The sequence below is a fragment of the Clupea harengus genome, chromosome 15, assembly GCF_900700415.2.
Source record: "Clupea harengus chromosome 15, Ch_v2.0.2, whole genome shotgun sequence".
Taxonomy (NCBI): domain Eukaryota; kingdom Metazoa; phylum Chordata; class Actinopteri; order Clupeiformes; family Clupeidae; genus Clupea; species Clupea harengus.
Window position 1 is genome coordinate 4,114,186 of NC_045166.1, and position 23,622 is coordinate 4,137,807.

Genomic DNA, 23,622 nt, shown 5'->3' on the forward strand with positions numbered 1-23,622 from the left:
AGACAAGACAGTTAACACTGAAGGGCAATAACAATAATAGGTAACAATAATAATAGTTATTATTAATATTATTATTAATCAGTGGCAATGGATTTCATGGGACTGACCAGGTGCCTGTTATTCCAATACCCTTATGCAACGACTGCACAAGATCACTTTTTCAGTCATTGGTATCTAAGAAAATGTATTAATTGAATCTGAGCATTTTTCTTTTGAGAAATATCAGATAGCAGTGTTTGTTAACTGGTAAGCACGTCAGATACTATTAGCGGTAGACCGTCTCTTAGGTCAATGTTTCAAGTTCTTAAATAAAGATCTACAGGGGACTAAGTCAGTGTAACATTTAAACAACAATCTTTTGTAACAATCTACAGGCCTGGGTTTGATTCCTGAACAGTCAGGCAGAAAACATGATCACTCAAAATGTGTTGAAACACTGTGTTGATTACCCTTTAATGGGCTTATGCATGAATTTATGAATGGGCTTTTATTCTGAAATACCATTAATGTGCAAAACTCCTTTGGTGTCAGGTGTGTCATGGATTGAGGACCATGGTGAAGTTAGACATAGCTGGATCTATAACTGTTATCTCATAAAAGGTTAAATTGAATTACTTACACTTTTTACTACTTTTTAAAAACTACAAATAGTGTTCGAACATATACTGTCTATCGATACTTAAAGACGCTGTCCTCGACTCTGGTGAAAGTTTGTGTTTTGAGCTCAACAGCCAAATCAAATTGCCCCTTGTTATTCATAGCATCAGTTCATGGCTTAGTCCAACTGTTTCCCATTTACAGAGCCAGGACTGTGTACAAATACCAGAGTTTTCACTGAATTTGATGAAAAGTGTAATGGATAATAATAATAATAATAATTAATAATATAATATAATATATGCAATGATGATAATAATAATAATATAATAAAGGGCCGTGCCTTTAACCATTAATTTATTAAAGCAACACCATGCAACAATTTGCCACTTTCTGAGGTATGCTATTACAGGCAACTCATTGTGCTATCATCTTGAAATTAATTTTCATTGTATATGGTCATGTGCAGGATACATAAACATGCCTGTCAATCACACTGGCTGCCCGGGATATGCAAAATATGTAGTTCTGTGTTCCAGTCCTGAAGACCCCTCGAAAATTTAAGAAAAAAGTTCAAAAAGCACTTTCAAGCAATGGCAAAACATTGCCAGAAACGTTAGCATGTGTGCCAGCTTTAATCATAGCCAAATGGGCTGTTGATGGTGTTTGCAAGGTTTCTGCATAACTTTTCGGTTGTTAACTTACTAGTTTTAGACCAAAACTCTTACTGCTGCATTAAAAGAGACGAGTCACCTTCTCTGACATGCTCTGGTTTCCCTAGTGGCCGTTACACATTACTGCAGACAGTAAGAAGCAGCGCATTGCACTGTGGGATTAACATGGCGAATTGCATTGTAGTTCATTGGTAGACATCGCAGATGGTGAGTTTAGAGAGCTGATGATTCGGCCTTATTACTGAATTGTAGGGGTAACAGAGCTAAAAAACAAACAGGAACAATAATACTTGACAACATATACTTAGAAAAAGTAGTAACGTTTAGTAGTCCGTTATTTATTTGACTAAAGAATTAAGAGGCCCAGACGGCAGACCACAGGAGAGCTACAGCCTACGCTGTAGTACCCTCTCCTGTGGACCATCGCACTGATGCTGGGCTAAACCTTTGGTGGTCTGCTTTGACGTGAGCTTCTGTCTGCTGGACCTCAGAAGAACGCCGATATAATGTCACATACAGGACCACCTCCGCGATGGCGGAATTGTCCAAGAAGAGGGCAGCCCGTAGCAGGTACAAAACAATGATAACAACATACACAACAAACTCGTGTTAGCTAGCCAATTGAGTGACGTTAGTTAGCTAGCAAGCTCCTAGCTAGCAGATCTAACTAATTTGGCGCATGTAACTTATTATTGCTTGCTAACGTAACATTTACCAGCTATGTAGGTAAGCAGTTTGCTGGTTTTGCTACTTTTAGCTGCTGGGATGAGTAACGTTAACTAACGCTTTGAATGCAAGTGTGTAATCTTACTGCCATGTTCAGTCTCTCAAAGCTGGCTAGCTGTTAACTATGTAATCTTGGTAAGCTAAGTGTCAACAAGCTTAATGGTAGCTAAAGTTCATTATTTGTAAAGATGGTATCACCTGATAGGTGTTAAGTAACGCTGGACCACTTGCTAACTAATTGTACAGTCCGTGTTAGTTAACTTCCAAATGCCCGACTCGCTCTCTTCAATAACCAGGATAGCCCATAAACTACTTTCACTGTCAAACCCATTTATCTGACTGATATCTGGTCTTCACTGTGTGTGTGAATTTGGCGCGTAGGCCTAACGTTACAAGTATAGGCTTCTAGAATCTAGATACTTCTAGAATCTAGATACTGGTTTGTGTTAGAACCCATCTATAAATTCTCTGGTGTTGTTTTCGCTTTAACTGTGACGTGAACGCACACAGGAAATGACATCTGACACTTGATAGTGTGTGATCAGTGTGTAAAGTAACTTACTCTTATTTATGTATTTGGTACCCACAGCCATTTATCCTGGCTTAGATATCAAAATGTTCTCCTTTCCAGATTGGACTGAGGTGAAGGCATGCTTTTGTGTAATGTAAAGTTTATTTTATTTTTAAGGAAAATTCCTTCCCCTGAAAACGATGTTGGGTCCTAGATATGATGACCAAGTCCCAGAAGAAAACAGATTTCACCCAAGCATGTTGTCTAACTATCTGAAGAGTCTAAAGGTAGCTTTTTAAAAATATTTTCTCTTTCCTATATGCAAGTTATTGGTTGATGCAATAACAAAAATAGCTTTGCCTCATTATCAGTTGAAATGATTAAAGTGAATGTTTTTACATTTTAGGTCAAAATGGGATTGCTCGTCGATCTGACCAACACTACTCGGTTTTATGAGCGGAATGACATTGAAAAAGAAGGGATCAAATATTTCAAACTGCAGTGCAGAGGGTAAGCCTACAGTATAAAGTGTAAACTCCGTGGGGTGTTTTCCAAACATTATGTTTAAATAGTTCATATGAACTACTTAATACATTTTTGCATACAGGCTATTTATTTGTTGGGTGCATATCTTAACAGTAATTGGATGAGGATCTACTTTCTAGGTTTATTATTAAGAACCTGCTACTCTTTGAGTGCCACACTGAACGGACAGTTAGAGGACTGCAGGGAGCAATTGACTGAATTTGACAAAAATGTGTTTGGTTAGAATCATGGACCAACCTTTAATGCCTCATCATGCACTTGTTCTCACATTATTGTTGTTTAGCATCACTCTGTTTCCCCTTTGAAATGAATGGTGGAATGGTTTCACTGTATTTGCCTCTCTCTTTTTCTTCGTCAAACGACTGTAACCACACCATCATGTCCCACACCCTTGCAACCAATATAGCAATCACTTCAACTTCAATTGTAAGGCCTTAGCAACCATCATGGCAACTATCTCAGGGTGGTTTTGCTATATCATAGGAACACTGTAGCAACCACCGTAACTAGCCTAGTAACACCTAAGCTGCCACGTCAACTGCCTTGGGGCAACAACCTGGCAGATATCAGACTTACCGTAAAAATATATCTGTGTATTGCATTCATTCTCTTATTTGACGTGCCAGGTTAAGGTTAGTAATCCACTGTTACTGCAGATACATCTTTTGCATTACATTTACATTAATTGGAGTAGAACTAGTTAAAAAATAATAATAATAATAATCTCAGGGACCAGAACATAACTGAATGCGTTCCACAACAAATTATGCACAACATTTGTGTGATTGCCGGTCTTATCAATTTGCGAACAAGTTTAATTATTTTAGAAATGTATGAAAGGTGTATAAAAGTTTGGAACAGCAGGCTGTGTCTGGCCCCAAACCTGTTTAATTTGAGAGGTGATCCCACTTCCTTTTCTCTCTCCTCCATATAGCCATGGTGAGTGCCCAACAGTCGAGGTCACAGGGATATTTATCCGGTGGTGCGAGCACTTCATGGAGAGAAATCCCACAGAACTGATTGGTAAGAATGGCTCATTCCATGATCCTCCTTTTTGCATGTCTGTATCTCCTAGGGGGTGGATTAGCAAGTTTGAAAATTCCTTGTAATATGCCTGTAAAAGGAATGAATGGATATGTTAAGTGATCCACATCCTCAAGACCGTCATAAAAAAAAAAGAAACAAAAACAACCCACAATATATTAACGCCACCAATCTTGGGAGAAGAGGAATTTTCTGTTTTAGGAATGAAGTAGGCTACTTTTGCCATCTGTCAGTTGTTAAGAACCAAGGGCCTCTAATATACTGCTGCTAGGTAAGCATGTTTCAATTGATTTGGCTCGTGCATACGGTCTTTAACTTCAATCCAGAGAAACCTGACCTGTACACTTGGCTTCCCTACGCGAATAATGTAATGAGGAAGTTGGATCCAACATATGGAGATGAATATGCCAATATCGGCTTAGCAGAAGCTTGCTTCAGGGTAGCTTTCGAACAGCTGTTTAGGACCAGCAAATTAACTGGTTTTAGCTTTGTTTTTTTTCCAGGACAAATAAAACAAAGACGATACCGATATATTTTCAGATGAGATGTAGGATGAGACAATACCGTCTATACCGATATAGTTTGATGTTGCTTTACATAATACGTTCTTTCCATAAAGCCGTGCAATTATTTGCTCCTATCGCTGTCCTCTCATGTTCTCCATGTAAGCCACGGAGAACTCCATGTCTGTAGAGGTCCCTCTAGACCAGGGGTTCCCAACCTTTTATACTCCGAGGCCCACCTTTTCGTATTTGTAACAGGTCGGGCCCAACAGACACCCCGCTTATTTTAGCTAATCTATATTCCATTCTTATTAATAAGCGATTGTTATGTGTCATAAAGAGCAACATCAGCACCTGCTACAGGCGGGAGCCTAGAAATTAATACAAGAAAATCTTCCTCTAGATCAGAGGTCTTCAACCGGGGGTCCGCGACCCCCAGGGGGTCCGCGGAGGTACTGCAGGGGGTCCGCCAAATTATTTCATCTGAAGCATTTTTTCCCTCTTCCAAAAATGTAAAACGTCCAATAGGCTACATAAACATAAACAGAACGTAAAATGGCTTTCTATTCGTTAAAAATAATACATAGGCTACCCATGAGTCTTCACGCAATCATTTGATATCCATGGCAACATAGGCCTATGCACTTTTAGCTACATTTAGCTATCTGGTGCCAAAACAAGTTACCTGCCTCAATCGTTTTGTAATTTCTCCGAACAAAAGCTCCACGTCAGACACCACTGATGGCGGTTCAGATTACCTACCTTCAGAGGATGCCAACACCCCTTCCATGAACAGCCAAAACGGGAGAAGACACGTAAATATTCAGAGAATTATCTGAAGTTTGCCTTCACCTACAAAGAGACCGATGGTGACGAATTACCAGTGTGCGTGGTTTGCTCTTCCGTGCTATCAAACGAAACTATGAAACCATCAAAGCTGCAACGACACTTAAAGACAACCCATGCTCACTTGAAATATTTTTTTTATACATATTTCCTGTTTAAAATCTTTCGAGGGCCAGCAGACCTTGATGAGACAATCAGCCAAAGTGTGCGAGCTAGCTTTAAAAGCCTCTTATCAAGTTGCATTACGTGTCGCTCAGACCAAACAGCCATACATAATTGCGGAAAGTTTAATATTGCCAGCAGCTATATGTGCAAAACAATGTTTGGGAAGGATGAGTACGTAAAAAAACTGAAAAGCATCCCAATGCTATTGATGAATTGGCAGCTGATGTGAGGGCACTACTAGTCGCAAAACTCCCAAAGGCAGATTATTTTGCACTACAATTAGTTGAATCCACCGATGTGTCAAACGACGCTCAGCTTTGTGATTTGTCGACCAAAATGAGATGCAGGAGGAATTTCTATTCTGTAAGCAGCTGCCTGGACGTAAAACAAGTTCAGAGATTTTTTTTTAAAGTGATCGACAATTATTTTCCGTGAACATGATATACCCTGGCCAAAATGTGTCGCGATGTGCACAGACGGTGCAAGAGCCATGTATGACGCACTGCATGCTTCATAGGGAGAATTTTGTTGCAATTTTGTTGAATTCTCAAACGTCAGATCTCTCACTAGGTATGAGATATTTCATCCATACTTAAGCTTCTCAAGCTACTCAATTCTTTGTCCCTCCCTAATTGAATACAGAGTGAAGGCTAACTGTAAGGGAGAAAACATTTCAATAATAAACAGAATAAATTGAAACGAGTTGTGTGTCACAGATGATTTGCAATTATGTTCAAACATATGTAGGGGAGTGTGTGTGTGTGTGTGAGTGACAGACACTTAGTTCCAAATAAAATATATGAATATCAGGCCCAAATTTGGGGTGGCGGGGGTGGGGGTCCCTGCTCAGTGTCTCTTTCAGCCAAGGGGTCCTTGGGCTGAAAAAGGTTGAAGACCCCTGCTCTAGATATTGCAATCAAAATGTATTATCCAAAAGAGTTTTGAAACAAAGGAACTTAATTGCAGTAAGCCTATTTGTGCACAGCAAACAAGCAAGGAAATAAAACCAGAATAGACCCAAAAGATAGAATGCACTCAAAACAAGTGATGAAACATGCAAACAAGATCACTCAGCTAGGCCTAATTAAAATAGGTGATGCTTCAGACATGCAAACAAATAGGTTCAAATCATGTTCAAATAAATAGGTTCAAATAGGTCAATATAATGATTCAAATAATTGAAATAATGATTCAAATCTGTGGTTGCAATCTATTATCAACATAAATAGAACCGAGCATTCCTGGGCAGTAGTTCGAGTTGGTAGCTCTCCACAGAAAAGCATGTCCTCTTGTAGAATACCAATCCAATGATAACGCACAAAAAACAGCACTAATGCAGCTTTACTGACGTCCGTCGACTTGTCTAACTTGTTTTAAAAGGAACGGGCTACCTTTCATCCTTTCCAGGACCTGGTTCTGTATGTGAGTGCTGGATGTCGCGTCTCCAAATGATTCAGATTTGAAGGTTTGAGCGCCTCATTAGACAGCGTTAAAGCGCACTCGACACACTGCGCCCTGGGCTCAACGTCGTCACCTCCATTCACAAAACCAAATCTAATATAATCAGGGTTGTATTTACGCTGAATTTTAGTAGTTTTTGGTAGTATGACACTACCAGTGCTGTCATTCTTTCGCTTAAGAAACTTCAAAATTTCTCCGCTAATATCGCCACAGACTCAACCTTAACCAAGCGCCTCAAGTTGATGACACTTTAAAGTTCGAACAAGATAGGATATTATTTTCATTATCTGTCTGTTATGCCCATTTATATATTTTATATTGTGTTTAAAACATCCAATTTCAATCATAAATTGTATTAATATTGTTCTCAACTAAAATGCGTTCTTCATGGAAAATTCGTGAAAAAAAAAAAACCTGAAACATTTTCGCAGCCCACTGGATGGGGCTCCCATAGCATGGGAAACCCTGCTCTAGACCACACAGGAGCCAGCCACTGTAGTTCTATATTTCACAGTAATGGCCGGCGACGGCTGGAATATTTCCATAAATGTAAGAGTTGTAAACAGTCGACTTGTATTTAGACTACTTTTGTCAATACGGGTCTAACTATTTTCATGAGTTTTCATAGTACAGGTGTTACCTTTGCCAGTCACCAACATGACAGTGTGGAGGTTTGGTATACACAGTTTTCCTCTGTATTTCCTGCTGCAACTATCACCAAAATATCTGGCCACAGTTGTCAAGAAGGGGCTCCAATAGTACACTGAATCACTATTGGAAATTTTATTCAGTTGTTGTCATAGGTAATGGCATCACTAAGGCTCTGCCTGTTAGCCAGTCATTATCTTCATCACATCACTTAACATGTCCACTCTTAGTGCTCTAAGAAAATGGCCTGAATCTCTGGTGTGTCTCACACACACACACACACACACACACACACACACAGGAGGAGCTTTTTTCCATCTTATGAGAAATTAATCCAAAAATGTCTTCTAGTTACAAATGTCTTCTGCTAGTAAGACTAGGCTGCTAGTATCTAGTAATGGGAGAGAACTATAACTCCCCAGTTTAACTGATGGATCAGATTGACACTCAGAAAATGACTAGAAACAGTATAAAACTCTTTCAAAAATTGCTTAAATAACTTTTCCCAAATAAAGCCAAAGAGCCATGTTTCACACTGTGGCTGTTTCTACAGAAATGGTGAAAATGCAATCTTCATGATTGGGCTCTTGGAATAGATATTGTATCTCCATGATACAGAATTAGTTTGTCAATTTCATAATATTTTAACATTTTCTGGAATAGTATTGCAATATTTCTTCATTTTATGCAATCTTGATTTCACAAATATCTGAGGACCATACGTATGTTACTAATTATATACAGTGGGGAAAATAAGTATTTGAACCCCTGCCGATTTCGCAAGTTTGGCCACTTGCAAAGAAATGTGTGATCTATAATTGTAATAGTAGGTGTATTTTAACAGTGAGAAACAGAATATCAACAAAAAAAAACAGAAAACTGCATTTTATAACATTTATGACTTAATTTGCATTTGATGCAGAAAATAAGTATTTGAACCCCTAGCAAAACATGACTTAGTACTTGGTGGAATAACCCTTGTTGGCAAGCACAGACGTCAGACTTTTCTTGTAGTTGGTCACCAGGTTTACACACATCTCAGGAGGGATTTTGGTCCACTCCTCTTTGCAGATCCTCTCCAAATCCTTAAGGTTGCGTTTTCAATGGGAGGGAATGAGGGAATGAGGTTCAAGCCCAATATTCCACGTTACATGGCCCCATCCATAGTCCCCTCGATGCAGTGGAGTCGTCCTGTACCCTTGGCAGAGAAACAGCCCCAAAGCATAATGTTTCCACCTCCATGCTTGACGGTGGGGATGGTGTTCTTGGGGTCATATTCAGCATCCAAACTCGGCAAGTCGAGTTGATGCCAAAGAGCTTGATTTTGGTCTCATCTGACCACATCCTGTCTCCCAATCCTCCTTAGAATCATTCAAGTGTTCATTGGCAAACTTCAGACGGCCCTGTACATGTGCTTCCTTGAGCAGGGGGACCTTGCGAGTGCTGCAGTTCTTCAAACCATTACGGCGTAGTGTGTTGCCAATGGTTTTCTTGGTGACTGTGGTCCCAGCTGGCTTGAGATCATTCACAAGCTCCCCCTGTGTAGTTCTGGGGTTATTCTGCACCTTTCGGATGATCACCAATACCGCACGAGGGGATATCTTGCATGGAGCCCCAGACCTAGAGCGATTGACAGTTGGTTGGTGTTGCTTCCATTTACGAATAATCGCACCAATAGTTGTCTGCTTCTCACCAAGCTGCTTGCCGATGGTTTTGTAACCCATTCCAGCCTTGTGCAGGTCTACAATCTTATCTCTGACGTCCTTGGTCAACTCTTTGGTCTTGCCCATGGTGGTGAGGTTGAAGGTGTGAAGTATGATTTTTTGGACAGGTTTCCTTTATACACGTCACCAGTTGAGATCAGGTGTACCTTGTTAGGCCTAATGAGGACTAATCTGTGTGCTTCTTGGGCACATAACTGGTCATTGGGAGCCAGAATTCTTGCTGTTTGCTTGGGGGTTCAAATACTTATTTTCTGCATCAAATACAAATAAAGTTATAAATGTTATAAAATGCAGTTTTCTGGATTTGTGTGTTGATATAATATTTCTCACTGTTAAAATACACCTACCATTAAAATTATAGATCACACATTTCTTTGCAAGTGGCCAAACTTGCAAAATTGGCAGGGGTTCAAATACTTATTTTCCCCACTGTATATTATTGTTGTATATACTGGCCTTACTTCGCTGATATTCTACTCGTATTACCCTTCAAAAGGCCTATGCATGAATTTAAGAGTGGGCTTTTATTTTGAAATACCATCTCGGTGCAAAATAAAAGGGCTGAATACATTTCAGAATTGCATACAAGGCAGAATAACATAATATGTCAGTAGTTAATTTACTTTTACTGAGAAGTTACAGATCAAGCTTATACAGTTATAGATTGTGAACGTCAAGTAAATGTCTAATACCAAACTAACTTCACTGTGGTCCTCAATCCATCACACACCAGACACCAAATGAGTGGCACATTAAGCAGTGGCAGCGGGTGTGACTGAGTGCACTTGACCATATACCACTATCAGGAGGCCAGGAGAAGCATAAAGACGTTGCAATTTAACAGCAAATCGTGGAATTAGCTGGTTTTGCGTTGAATTTGCGGAATCACGAAAAAACTAGAGGGACTGATGAGAGATTCTGTACCTGCCTTTTCTGCAAGGCTCCCTGTGCAAGCTGAGTTTAGTTCCATATAGCATGAGGTCTCTGGTTGCTGTGGGATGCTGCTGTAGTCGCTCCACCTGATCTACTTGCATAAACACTCTGCCTATGCCTACCCATCCCCACCACACTTTCAGACCCCCCCCATGATACATCTACATTCTCTGTGCTAGCCTAGTAACCCTAATGTAAATACTTGCCCCCATCACCATCGTTTTCTGTTTCATTGCTCTAGATACCCTTGTAATAGTAACCTTACGAGCACACTGTATACCCACTAAGCTGTTCTACAATACTTGATTGCTCTCTCCCCATTTGATCTACTTTTCATTTTCTATCTATCATGTATATATCATTTTTATGTTTGTATGTATCATGTATGCTATATGTTAGCACGCTTATCCTAACACATGTATGAATTCATCTGCCATGTTTCTGATTCTCTCCCCTCCGTTCCCTTTCCCCCCTTAATGAGATTACCCAACAGGTGTAAATATACATTGAGAGTGCAGGGGAAATTCAATTCCTGTCTTTTAGAGGATTCACCGTGTAGTAAATGTTGCTCTAAGTCTATTCCATCATTGACTGAAAGAACTACCGCATCCCATCATAAATAGATGGTGATGCATTTAGCTGCTGACGGCATCACCTGCTACAACTCTCTGTGTGCATATCCTGTTGGGCACCAGGGGGCGCCAGAACACCAACTTGGACCGTTTTTACTTAATGCGACATAGCAACAAGGGACTTGCCTTTCTCATCTTTTTTTGAATCCATCACCTTTTCTTTCTCTTGAAGGACAACTGCAGGTGCTGCATGACCAGTCAGGCATATTACAAATAAATGTGTTGCATGGATAAAACAGTTAAAATAAATACTTACTTTTGATATTTACTTGCCTGGTGTACACATGTGGCTTCTTCCTGCTTTTGTTGCTTGGTAGTAGTTGATGTTGCTGAAAAACAAGAAAAATTGAATTTTAGTAATTGCAGTTCTACAGTAATGGCATATAGACTGGCTGGTGGTGATTTTTGACATTTGATAGGGATCGAAACTGTGACCTTATAATGGCATCCATACTGAAATATTACCAGACTCATTTTCAACAACATCTTATAATATACTGAAAGCCAGTCCTCAATTCAGAATAGTTTATTGATCCAGGCATCGGCAGGCAGCATAGCCTTCAACGGGCGCCAATATTCACTTGTTGCTATAGTAATATTAAAGATACAGTGTCTGGCATTTAGGGGGATCTAGTAGCAGAAATGGAATATAGTATTCATAATTATGTTTTTATTAGTGTATAATTAACAACAAATCATTGTGCTTTCATTAGCTTAGAATGAGCCCCTCATATCTACATAGGAGCAGGTCATCTTCCATGAAGGCTATCATGTCTTGCTGCCAGATTTCTACAGTAGCCTAAAAACGGACAACACTGGCTCTAGAGAGAGTCTCTCGTCTTTTACGGGGCAGCCCGTGTCAATATTAAAATGTAATTACTACCAGGATTGTGATGTTACATTTATGTGCCAAAACTTGAATTTGTCTTTGCTATTGGGACTCCAAAGGTGATGTTAATTTCCTGGCATTGATTAAACCACTAAAATCGGATCTCTTTACATATTACATATTTTTTTCCTGAAAGATAATCCCTTCATGGCCTTAAATGACTTGGATGTTACGACAGGTTTTCATTTAGGATTTGCAGAGCTATGAATATGCCAATTAGCCACACCTGTTTTCTGCTCTCGTTTCGACGTAGTTTTCTGCTAACGATGTGTAAAGCCTCCCCCCGCTAGTTTACGGGATTGGTACCTTAGGTATGTGAGGTATGAAACCCAGGCTGTCTGATTCTGTGGGTTTGAGTCATTGGTACACTGCAGTTCAATGTTAGAAATACTCAGCCATGGCGTTGACTGCTTATTTCACTCATGATATGTTGTGCATCATAAAAAACACCATATACATGTTAACAAGGTTCAACCATTTAAATAAAAAAGCTTTGGAGCTCATGTCAGCCAACAACTAACATAGCCAAACTTTACAATTTACGGTCCATGAAAGCTATGACCTATAGTTTTACAGACTAAATAACTGAATATAATTCCTAAATATCTATCCTAAATAAGTAACCTCATCACTTGACGTCTTATGGCTACCCTTACAAAAATGAACTATAGCAAGGTATAATATTTCGTAATGTCTATTTAATGTTTTGTAATACCCATAATATTCTTTCCATTTGTACTCGATGCGGTCGTAAACGATGATGTTTTGGAAGTAGTTACTGGCACCTGACGGACACCGTACATTCTCGCGCTGGGAAAGACAGGTGTGAGGGAGGGGTATTCAAACTTCACCGCCAGAGGCCACTACATCCTACACACTGCACCTTTTAAATTGATACTACATCTGGAGCTAAAACTGTTTAAGAAGTTATAAAAGCTAGCAACACACAATACCACTTCAGATGATTGCTTAAGTTTAAAGATGAAGTGGAGATAAACTGCACAATGGCACATAGTGGGTTCACTAGCATCATGGGACTGAAAATCCAGGCCTGCCACTATATCCCCGTAAGTTTTGCAGAGGTCATTTGGATGGGACTGTGTCGTATGTCGGTGTGCCATCACTCTAGGTTGTGTTGGTGGCTGTGCAGTCTGTAAATATATCTCTGTGCTGTGAACAGCAGGTGGCGTGCCAGTGCTCTGTCTGGGGCTTGGGGCAAACATTCCTGCAAACGCTGTATCTGCACAGCGCCAAGCAGTAAATGAAATCGCCATCGCCTCAGGCAGCCGGCATGAATGTCATTACTGATGCCACCCCTTTGATCATTATCTGTTGTCTTATCAGTGTGGTGCTGTGAGATGTGCACTGTGGGGGATGGAGAGCCTGTGGGGTCCCTGACATGGTCCCTCACAGCTGCCTCTTCTCATCGGGTTAGGAGAGGGCCACTGTTAGGCTTCTTGGCCACTGCAAAATGTCCTCTACATCAGGATTAATGAAAACCTGCACCAAGCTATACACTCAAAGAAAAAGAATTGGAAAAAGATGGACTCTGTCCTATCCCTCTAAATATGAGACCTATTGTCAAGTAAGTGAAGCAGAAGAAAGAAGATGCTTTCATGTATTGCCCTGTGCTATTCACTTCAAACCCCCATGAGCTGAGATGGGTTTGGTTCTCCCTTATTTCCCGTCTGCGAGGAGAGTTGGTTTGGTTTATGGATGCGCCGTGTCCCTGGTTATCCGGCATCTCTTTCTGGCCGTCAAGAGGGGTCCCAAGCCACCCTCTGGGCAGACAGCTCTGATGTAGAGCCTGTGCATGTGGCACGGAGGACACATAATCAATGTCCCGTAGCCTTTTGTGTTTCAATGAAGGCTTCGATCACCTTTTCTGCCAAGCTGGGGAGTGATGGGTATTGAGTTATGCAGATCCACTGCTTTGTGTGTACCTGTAACTGAAGACCCAGGGAGAGTACTTGTGCTGGCGACAGCCCTGGGGCCCACACGTGAACGTGAACACATAATGAAGCGGTGGATTAGACTGAACTCCGTTCCTCTGAACTGAACTGATGTGATGTCCTTGATGTCTCCTCACAGGTGTCCACTGCACACATGGATTCAATCGGACAGGGTTTCTCATCTGTGCATACCTGGTGGAGAAGATGGACTGGAGGTATGTGCCGGGGAGTAGTGTGCGCGTGCATCCGTGTGTATGCTCCAGGTTAAAGAAACTTGTTTGATTTAGTGTTTCTGTATCAAAGTTAAACGGTCATCCTGGTGGCTATGCCTACAGTGTGGGGGGACATGGATGGACGAGGCCATTCTTTACCTATAAACTTGCACTGACAGCAGAGGAAATGGTCTAAGGTTTTCATTTCATTTCATCATCCGAGTTTTGGGATTTCAGCCAAACAGTCAGAGAGGGGTGTAGATATATCTTAAAATGTATGTTGGATTGTCTTTCTAGACTGGGAGGCATTCACGATGAGTCTAAAAGGGTCAATGGTTCATCAAGCATCTTATTAAATTAGAATCGCTTCAAATTGTATTTTCATTGTACATTTCTTTGTTGTACTTCCCCTCACATTGTGAAAAACTTCCTCCACATGATTGTAGTGCTTCCTAGTATGTTACCGACTGTCTGTGAATCTGATCAGCACATAGAGCAGGCTCCAGTCAGGCTGATTGGGTGGTCACCAGTCTCTAACCAATGGGTGCATTCCTAGTCCTCTTGGGCCAGTGCTTTATGCTTTCATGTAGGACCTTGTAGCTCCCAGGATGATTGGATTTTTGTCAGATGCCTGGCATCATAATGATCGGTCTGACCTTAACTTGGGGCCTCTGAATGTGTGATGTCATGTCATAGTGTGAGGTTATCTGTGCTGTGCTCTGCCGCCTGAGGAGGAAGTGTAGCCAACACCAAACGCTTTTCCTTGGGAACAGAAAAGGGTTTCTTGCCTTAGAGGCACGGCGTCCTCACACCTCTCCTTGATAATTAAATTGCACCGGAGTGGCCTCTGTGTTTTGAAGTAAAGCAGCACGTGTAAGGGCAGCGATGACAGAGATAAAGACACGGCTCCTACCAGTGGGGGTGCTGACCTTTTATGATGCATTCATAATTGCGGTGTCAATGCAGTGTCCTCATTAAAGGCAGAGAGTATGTTGACGTGCACGCTTGCGTGCTGCTCTTGTGAACATTACAGTGTTGAAGCGGCAGTTGCTGCTTTCGGCCAGGCGCGACCCCCAGGCATCTACAAAGCTGACTATCTCAAGGAGCTCTTCCGTCGCTATGGCGAGGTGGAGGACGCACCCCCGGCCCCTGAGCTTCCTGACTGGTGCTTCGACGATGACGATGGAGACTGCGATGACGACGGCAATGTGATTGGTCAGGGGTCCGGCCCCAGCCCCAGCTCCTCGGCAGCGTCCTCGGGGAAGAAGAAGAAGGAAAGGTTAAAACTGGTAAGACGAGAATTCATGTCTGTGTGTGGGCTTTGATTTTCTGTTTACACTTGTGGTTGCAAACAGAAAAGTGCTTTCCTGAGTGGAAAGATTTTCGTCCACCAAAGACTCCAGTGTACAAGTGTAAGTGTAAGAGTAGGAGAGGAAGAGAGAGAAGGAGTACGAGAGGAAGAGAGGAAGAGAGGAAGGAGGAAGAGAGGAAGGAGTAAGAGAGGAAGAGAGGAATGAGTAAGAGAGGAAGAGAGGAAGGAGGAAGAGAGGAAGGAGGAAGAGAGGAAGGAGGAAGAGAGTAAGAGAGGAAGGGAGGAAGAGAGGAAGGAGGAAGAGAGGAGGGAGGAAGAGAGGAAGAGAGGAAGAGAGAGAAGAGGAAAGGAAGAGAGGAAGGAGTAAGAGAGGAAGGAGTAAGAGAGGAAGAGAGGAAGGAGGAAGAGAGGAAGGAGGAAGAGAGAGAGGAGAGGAAGAGAGGAAGAGTTGGCGGTGACAGTTTGCTTGAATGTCTGGTAACAACTCACTCATCACACCCTGGATTGCTGGAAGCTTCTTATAAATATGCAAGATGGCATTCTCTTCCAGAAAGTGTCTGTGTTAGGATAGTCATCACACAGGTAGTAAATCATCAAACACGTATTAAGGGCTGCTGAGAGGAGTGCTGTTAGCTGTAATCATTTTAGACTATCTCCTCCTCCTCCTCCTCCTCCTCCTCCTCCTCCTCCTCCTCTCCTCCGCTCGGCCTCCTGCTGGTCTGTGTTTCCTGTGAGCCCAGGGGAAGCAGCTGGTACGTTGTTTGAATGTGGGATGTAGCACCCTTGCAAAACACTCCAGGTTGAAACAAGTTTACCAGACTTTTCCCCTGATCCCCCCCGGTACAATGTGTTTCAAAGGGTGCCGTCTTCTTGGAAGGCCAGTCGGTGAAAGGGGTCATACAGGTCACTGAGCAGCCCAAGCTGGGGGAGATCCAGAGGAAGTGTCAAGAGTATGCAGAGTGGGAGAGGTAAGCTTTTGATCTATAGTATGGAATATGTGTGTGTGTGTGTGTGTGTGTGTGTGTGTGTGTGTGTGTGTGTCAGAGAGAAAATGCATGACTCATTCAGCTTCACTCCACATACAAACCACCGGGTGCTACAAGCAAAAAAAAATACTGCACAGACATCCTCCGCTGCATTCTAATGCACAAGAAAAAAAATAGTGCGTACAGTTGTGTGTGTGTGTGTGTGTGTGTGTGTGTGTGTGGATGGAGAGCAGAGCAGAACAGAACACCAAACTCATCCATCTGATTCATTCAAATTTCGACTTGCAGTTTTGAGAGGTGATGGTAATTCTCTCCTGCAGGAATAAGTTGCTTTAGCTTCAGGCTGACAAAGCATTTGTGGCAAAACAAGTTTGTAGGTCAGCAAGACAATAACTCTAGGTGTCTTCCCTTTGTTTGGATGCTGTTTGCTTGTCTTATTGTTGTTTGCCTCTATTCAATTGCATTCCTTTACTGTGTGTGTGTGTGTGTGTGTGTGTGTGTGTGTGTGTGTGTGTGTGTGTGTGTGTGTGTGTGTGTGTGTGTGTGTGTGTGTGTGTGTGTGTGTGTGTGTGTGTGTGTGTGTGTGCACCTGTGCTTGTTAGATCTGGTTTCCCAGGTGCCCAGCCTGTCTCCATGGACGAACGGAACCTTAATTTCATCAAACAGAATGCCTATAAGGTCAGCTGGAAGGCTGATGGAACACGGTAAGTCTCTGGGACTCTTCCCATGGTTCATAAGGCTGCTGCCTGGCTGTCCTCGAGCCTTCAGTCTCATCAGCCCTGATAAGCCAATCCGTTTCTGACCCTGTATGAGGTTGTGGTGCAGAGCTCCTTCACGTCGGGTGTGCTCGGCTCTGCTCTTTCACACAAGGGAGAATAGTAGTTCATCCACTTCAGCATCCACTTTTTTCACACCCCCCCCCTCTACTTTTCAGAAAATGAAATGAATGGTACTGTTGTGACTAGGGCTGAACGATTAATTGCATTTGCGATTTAATCGCGATATGATAGAACGGGATTTTCTAACCGCAACGTTCGCGATTAAAAACGTGGTTTAAAAAAAGAAAAAAAGCACACAGTGTTTAACAAGTGCATGCATTGTGTTTATTCTTACAATGACTTTGTTTAAATTACTTAAATGCACAGTGGCAAAGCCACCGATTTGTTGTTCTTGATTCTGTAATGAGCCGTTAAATACAAATTTTAAATGTGGGAAATAATATTTTACACTAAATGTATCTAATATTGTGTTGGTCATATTTAAATCATTCATTACGATTTGTTGGGAATTTTTTTTGGATAAAATAAAAAAATCGCATATTAAATCGCAATCGCAATATTTGGGGGGGAAAAATCGCAATTAGATTATTTTCCCAAATCGTTCAGCCCTAGTTGTGACATAAGATGCTAACGACAAATGACCAATACCAGCAGATTGTCACAGATTAATTTATTACATTGAAGACATTGAAAGAAACAACTTAAAAGGTTGACAAAATAAAGGCATAACTATTTGTCGCTTAGATAGCAGGTGGCTTTCAGCTTGCTATCTTTCTCTGTGTTCCCTGTGTCCGTCTCTCTGTTTCTCTCTGACTGTGCTCTCTGACTCACCTGTTGGTTCCCATGGGTGATAGTCTGCAGATGGGCTGAGATTCTGTGAGCCTGTTTGAATATTTGCAGAATACCAACAGTGTTCTTGTTACTGTAAAGGTGTTTCTGTATATTGTTGAACTTGACAACACTTGCATGCATGTGATTTGTTATTCAGGGCAAGCTGGTGATTTAAAAAAAAAAAATTTTTTTAGTTCCAAATCTAATCCTACTGAATCCATTCAGTCATGCTATAAGGAGCTTTGATGTCGACACATGACGCAACATGGAACACATAGGCTACATTTGTTTTTGCGCATATGTGCAGTCATATTGCCCTTAACCGTGGATACAAAAAGATAACTTCTGCACATTGTCGTACTGTTCCCAATGAAGTTCGATGCGAGGGCTGTACCATCTCATTTTGAGCAGCCTGTTGCCATGATCAGAGAAGCCATTCATCATCCCCCCATGAGGAATAGATGCTCACCATTCTTTTTCCCAGATTCCTCATGGTGTCACAGCAAACCACATTTCTAAATGACACTTAGATAAATCTTTTCTGTCATGTTCTTTATTTTCAGCTGTATGAAAAGAGGAGGCTAACTGAGGCCGTGTCAGAGCTCTCTCAGACAGTGGAACTCTTTTTGAATGACGCCGCATAGATAATGACTGTGTGAAACAGTTTGACTCAGTTTGAAACAGTTTGATGAACCGGGTGCATCCACAAATATTCGGCAGAGTGCATTATAACTATCAATTTGGTGTTCAGACAGTTGATCAGTGCTTTGCAGCAAGCCAGTGAGTCTACCAGTGTTAAATCTTATTTCCACACACACTGCTATCAACAATGAGTTATTTTACAGAAGTCTATCATGACAGTTGATTGGCCAGAATTCTAGAGAAATGTCATTGCTTATAAGTGTGTAAAAATAAGTCCAAACCAAATATTAATGTAGATATGTGGGTAACAGAAAGGTCGTCCCTAATTATTATCACATTGTTTTTGTTTTAGTTAGCCTCATATCCCCAGTAGAAGATACTGTGGATGTGTTTTTCTGACTTCTGTTCATTGTCAAGTCTCAGACACTGAGATTGAGCAGCCTTGTCTAACCCAACTAGTGGGTTTGTGTGAGATCATGGTGGTGTACATGATTCTGCACACACTCACATACTCTCATACCCAGACACATAATAGACTGTTTGTCTCTGCCTTCAGGTGACAGTGGTCATAGGATGGAAAAGGTGTCATCCTCACTAGCTCACAGATGAGACACTCTGATGCATTGCTCACAGTGAGAGTGCAATGCTGTCGTGAAGTCTGAGTGACACAGTGACAGGTCACATTCTGAGGTGAAGTCTGAGTGACACAGTGACAGGTCACATTCTGAGGTGAAGTCTGAGTGATAGGTCACATTCTGAGGTGAAGTCTGAGTGACACAGTGACAGGTCACATTCTGAGGTGAAGTCTGAGTGACACAGTGACAGGTCACCTTCTGAGGTGAAGTCTGAGTGATACAGTGACAGGTCACCTTCTGAGGTGAAGTCTGAGTGACACAGTGACGGGTCACCTTCTGAGGGGAAAATGGGAAAGAATACAGACTTCTCAGTAAACATGACTACATGTACTTGAGGGTACATTATTGGAAATAGTGTGATGTCAGCTGTTCATTTCCATAGATATATAGGAGTTGTTATTGTTGTGTTGTACCGGTCTGAATGTGCTTGGGGCCTTCAAGGTGTTTAAAGAGGCATCCAAGATGGCAGAAAATTCAATATGGCAGCAATTGACGTGATCCAAGGAATCCAATGGTCCCTATTTTTTTGTGAATCTGGCATACTGTTCAAAAGTTACGTGCATTGTATGCACAAACAACTTCGAGCCGTTGGTAGAGCTAGAGCACTCAAGGCCACCTGTTTCTCCCTTTTCTGATTAATAGTTTTCTTTCTTCTGCCATTGGAGGCTGTGGAAGCCCCTAGAGGCCTCATTAAAACATGCTCTTTCTAGTGTTGTGATTGTTTTATGGCAGACTTTGTCATATGTGGGCAATATGTGCTTGAAATATCTATTTCATTTTTTCTTTTCAAATTTGTAATGCCCTAATAATTCAGAGATTTGTATTTCTTTCAGATGTAGTGCTCCAAAGCACAAAATGTTTTTGTATGCAATTTTCAGCATGCCATATCTCATTATTACACGTTAAAGACATCTAATAGTGTGGAACAATATCTGAAAAAAAATATTTATTGCAAATCACTACACCTTTTTAATGCCTCTATATTTAAGAAAATAATGAAGATAATGCCGGGAATTGAATGAATGGACTGAAGAAGAAGACGACTGGACAGCCGTTAGTTTACATGTTAGTCACCAGTTGGATCTGCCTAAAGGATGAGTGAAACTTTCAAATGAAACTATGTCTGACCGCGTTTAGAATAGAATCCACCGCAAATGGATTCGGTTTAATTTAACTTTTTATTATGCTTCTTAATCTTAATTCATGAACAGTAAAGGAAATCATCAATAAAGCAATCCGAATGAGTGATGAAACGGAAGCCATAGCAAACCTTTGAATAACATGGTAACTATAGACTGCATTTTAGTCAAATAGGATATCTGTTGCCTTGTATAAGCAGTTTACTCTGTTTACCGTAGGTGTTGAAAAAAGGTGTTGTCACGTTAGTGTTACTATGTTACCAACATAGAGCGTTTTGGAATGTAGTGTCTGAAATATGCAGTTTTTTTAAACGTGTGATTCCCCACACAATTAATTCAATAGATGTTTCTATGTCGAGCATGGTGAGATGAGTGAGTGGACGTTCTAAACAGAACTCTGATTTTGGTTTGGGGGGATTTGCACCATGTTATCCTTTTCATGCATGCATGAATGATGGCAAAAATTATCCCGATTTAAAAAAAGATTTTTTTTTTTTAGCATTTAAATTCATTTTTAATCCCTTCATTATTAAGGTAACCACAGACACACCATTGGTGTGCTACCAATTTATGTAGGATTTCAGAAGAATATGCTCCCCACAATGCCATTAAGGAGAGTAATGGGTTGATCCTAAGCGCTTTCCCTTTCCCTTTGCGGAGAAGATTACTTGGACAAGGACATTTTCAGTGTCTTACATTTGTCTGTCACACCGTCACATTTTGAACAGAAAGCCTTTCCAGACCTGTTGTGATTATCTGCAAAGTTTAAGTGGTCTAGCACAGCTTATAATTTATAAACATTTTCAGTGGTGACTTTGGCAGAGTTCTTTTGGTGATTGTTTGTAAATGCAACGGTCCTTCTCCCCTCCCCCAACACCGGAACACACGCACACCGGAACACAAGCACACCGGAACACAAGCACACCGGAACACAAGCACACCATACCACAAACACACCGGAACACAAGCACACCATACCACAAACACACCGGAACACAAACACACCGGAACACAAACACACCGGAACACAAACACACCGGAACACAAACACACCAGAACACAAGCACACAATTCCACTAAATACCTAGACGCTTAAAGAAGCAATACACCATTGAGATCATCCTCAGTGCTAGAGGTTTTTTTTCTGTGCATTTTGGTATTTAAGCAGCAATCACCACAGCCCTTTGGCTTGCTTTTGTATGTGTTTATGTAATCCCCTCTTTTTTTTTAAACCGGTAAGAGACACCAAATGTTTATAGACTTGGTTTTTAAGTTCATCCCCCTCTCCTCTGAAATCAAACTCCTTTGAGTTGTATTGATGATCTATCAGACTATTCAATGGTTGTAGAGGGAATAAGCAGTGTGACAAGATGAGGGGGTTTCAGAAACACACCTGACAGCAGGGTATGAGATTATGAAAGCCTTTCCTCTTGTCAGAATGTTATTGATCCATATCTGGTAGAGGGAGGAAGGGAAGTGAAAAAGCCACTCTGTCTTTTGGGTCCCAAGATGGGGAAACAATGAATTGTCGCCATTTTAGCGAAATGAATCAAATGGCTCTAAACAAACATGTCTTGACGATTATGAAAGTGGATCTTTGTGCCAGACACCCAAGATGTGACTGAGGCTGCACCCCTGCCACCAGCTCTTTTGGAAGAGTGCAGTGGCCATCTAAGGCCCCGAGCTGTTAAATGGAACCTACTCACAAAGACAACATGCTGGGGATCACTGCATCCGTCTTTTGCTACCATCTTGTTCATTTCAGAATGTGCTCGTACAATATCCAATGGAAATCATCATGGTTATGAGGTTGGACATATTTAAAGTCCTTCTCCTGGCATTGATTAATCCCCCAAATACTCATCTTAGTTTCCTCAAAATTACGTATCATTTTTTTAATGACAAAAATGGCCTTAAAATGGCTTTGACGTAGGTCTGTGCATTTCTATCATTTAGTATTTGCGGATCTATAAATATGCAAATTACCCCCGCCTTTATCTATCTGCCTTCTGCTTGACTTTGTTATCAAATAGCTAATGGTAAATGTTCGATAATTGGTCCCGATCACCAGCTCTGACTTATCTAGATTAAAATAATCCATCCACTGAACATCCAGATGTGCTGTTAGGGAGAAAGGTTTGGAAGCAAAACATGAGCATCAGCAAAAAATGTACTTTAAGAAGAGCTCAACTTTGGCAGCATTGTTAAAGGATTCAGTCCATATGTTGAACAGATCTCTTCTGTCTGATGTCAGCTCCAGAGGACCGAGAGGAAGGTTCCCCTCCAGGCCCTTTGCTCTGAAAGACCCTTGACTGCTCTCCTCCTCCTCATTAGCGGCCTACCCAGTCATAGACAGACAGGCTCCAGCGGGGTTGGGGGTGGGGTGCACCATTCATCAGCGTGGCACTGCCTGAACAGCTGGCCTCCACAGAGGGAATAACAAGAGTGAAGTGAGAACGGTTTGATTTTGTGCCCATCTATGGTGCAATTGCGATTTGGTGCCAATTTAATGTCGAAATAATGTTAGCCACTCAGCTGGCACTAAATTCTTGTCTCAGATTAATTTCTAGGCAGACTTTTTGAGAAGTAACTAGCCAATTAGACTGCAGGGAGGCCTGAGCCCCTTAGACAATGATCTTCTCAATGGGGCACATTATCCTCATTCTTCAACCATTAAATTAAATGATTTTCTTTTTTTTTTTAAACCAGGAGGTTTTTTTCTGGTACCTCATGGTGGGACTTTCTGCAGAAAGGATTATGCTTGGGTTTGGATTTGTACGTTAGTTTGATCATTCCAAAAGAGCCGGTGGAAACCTCTGCCCAAAGATCCTTTCCCTTGGTCCCGTTCGGATTCCTCATTGTCTGAATCAGTTCTTTCAGCACTAGATGTTGGACTCAGACTGCATGTCTTTGCTGACGTGCTCTGTCTGTCTGTCTGTCTGTCTGTCTGTCTGTCTGTCTGTCTGGTTCTCTGTTGATGAAAATCTCTGTTGAATGGTGTCCTGCGGCGTGGCCACTATTGATTGCCTTTATGTTTTTCACTTTTAGGAGGGAAATTATAGCCACTCGCCAACCTGGAAATCCTGTAAAAGTCAATGTTCAGAATGAGATTACAAATTAGAGCTCTGCTTCTAAAAGCCCTCCATTAGAGGCATTACATTTGCAGGATATGGACTCCGGGCTGACACTGCTCATTTGAGAGAGTCAACCCACACCAAAGAGTCTCATTAGCTGT

General features: G+C 41.4%; 1 protein-coding gene across 1 annotated transcript in view; it reads left to right on the plus strand.

Moving 5' to 3' along the window:
- The first annotated feature begins 1,352 nt into the window (after positions 1-1,352).
- The window catches only part of rngtt (RNA guanylyltransferase and 5'-phosphatase), a 72,044-nt gene continuing 49,774 nt past the window's right edge, over positions 1,353-23,622 (plus strand). The window contains exons 1-8 of the mRNA XM_012836014.3: positions 1,353-1,841; positions 2,686-2,795; positions 2,915-3,018; positions 3,989-4,077; positions 13,991-14,066; positions 15,097-15,352; positions 16,234-16,343; positions 16,964-17,065. Of these exons, the coding sequence (XP_012691468.1) occupies positions 1,778-1,841; positions 2,686-2,795; positions 2,915-3,018; positions 3,989-4,077; positions 13,991-14,066; positions 15,097-15,352; positions 16,234-16,343; positions 16,964-17,065 (911 nt within the window). The 5' untranslated portion in view covers positions 1,353-1,777. The remainder of the gene's footprint in view (positions 1,842-2,685; positions 2,796-2,914; positions 3,019-3,988; positions 4,078-13,990; positions 14,067-15,096; positions 15,353-16,233; positions 16,344-16,963; positions 17,066-23,622) is intronic.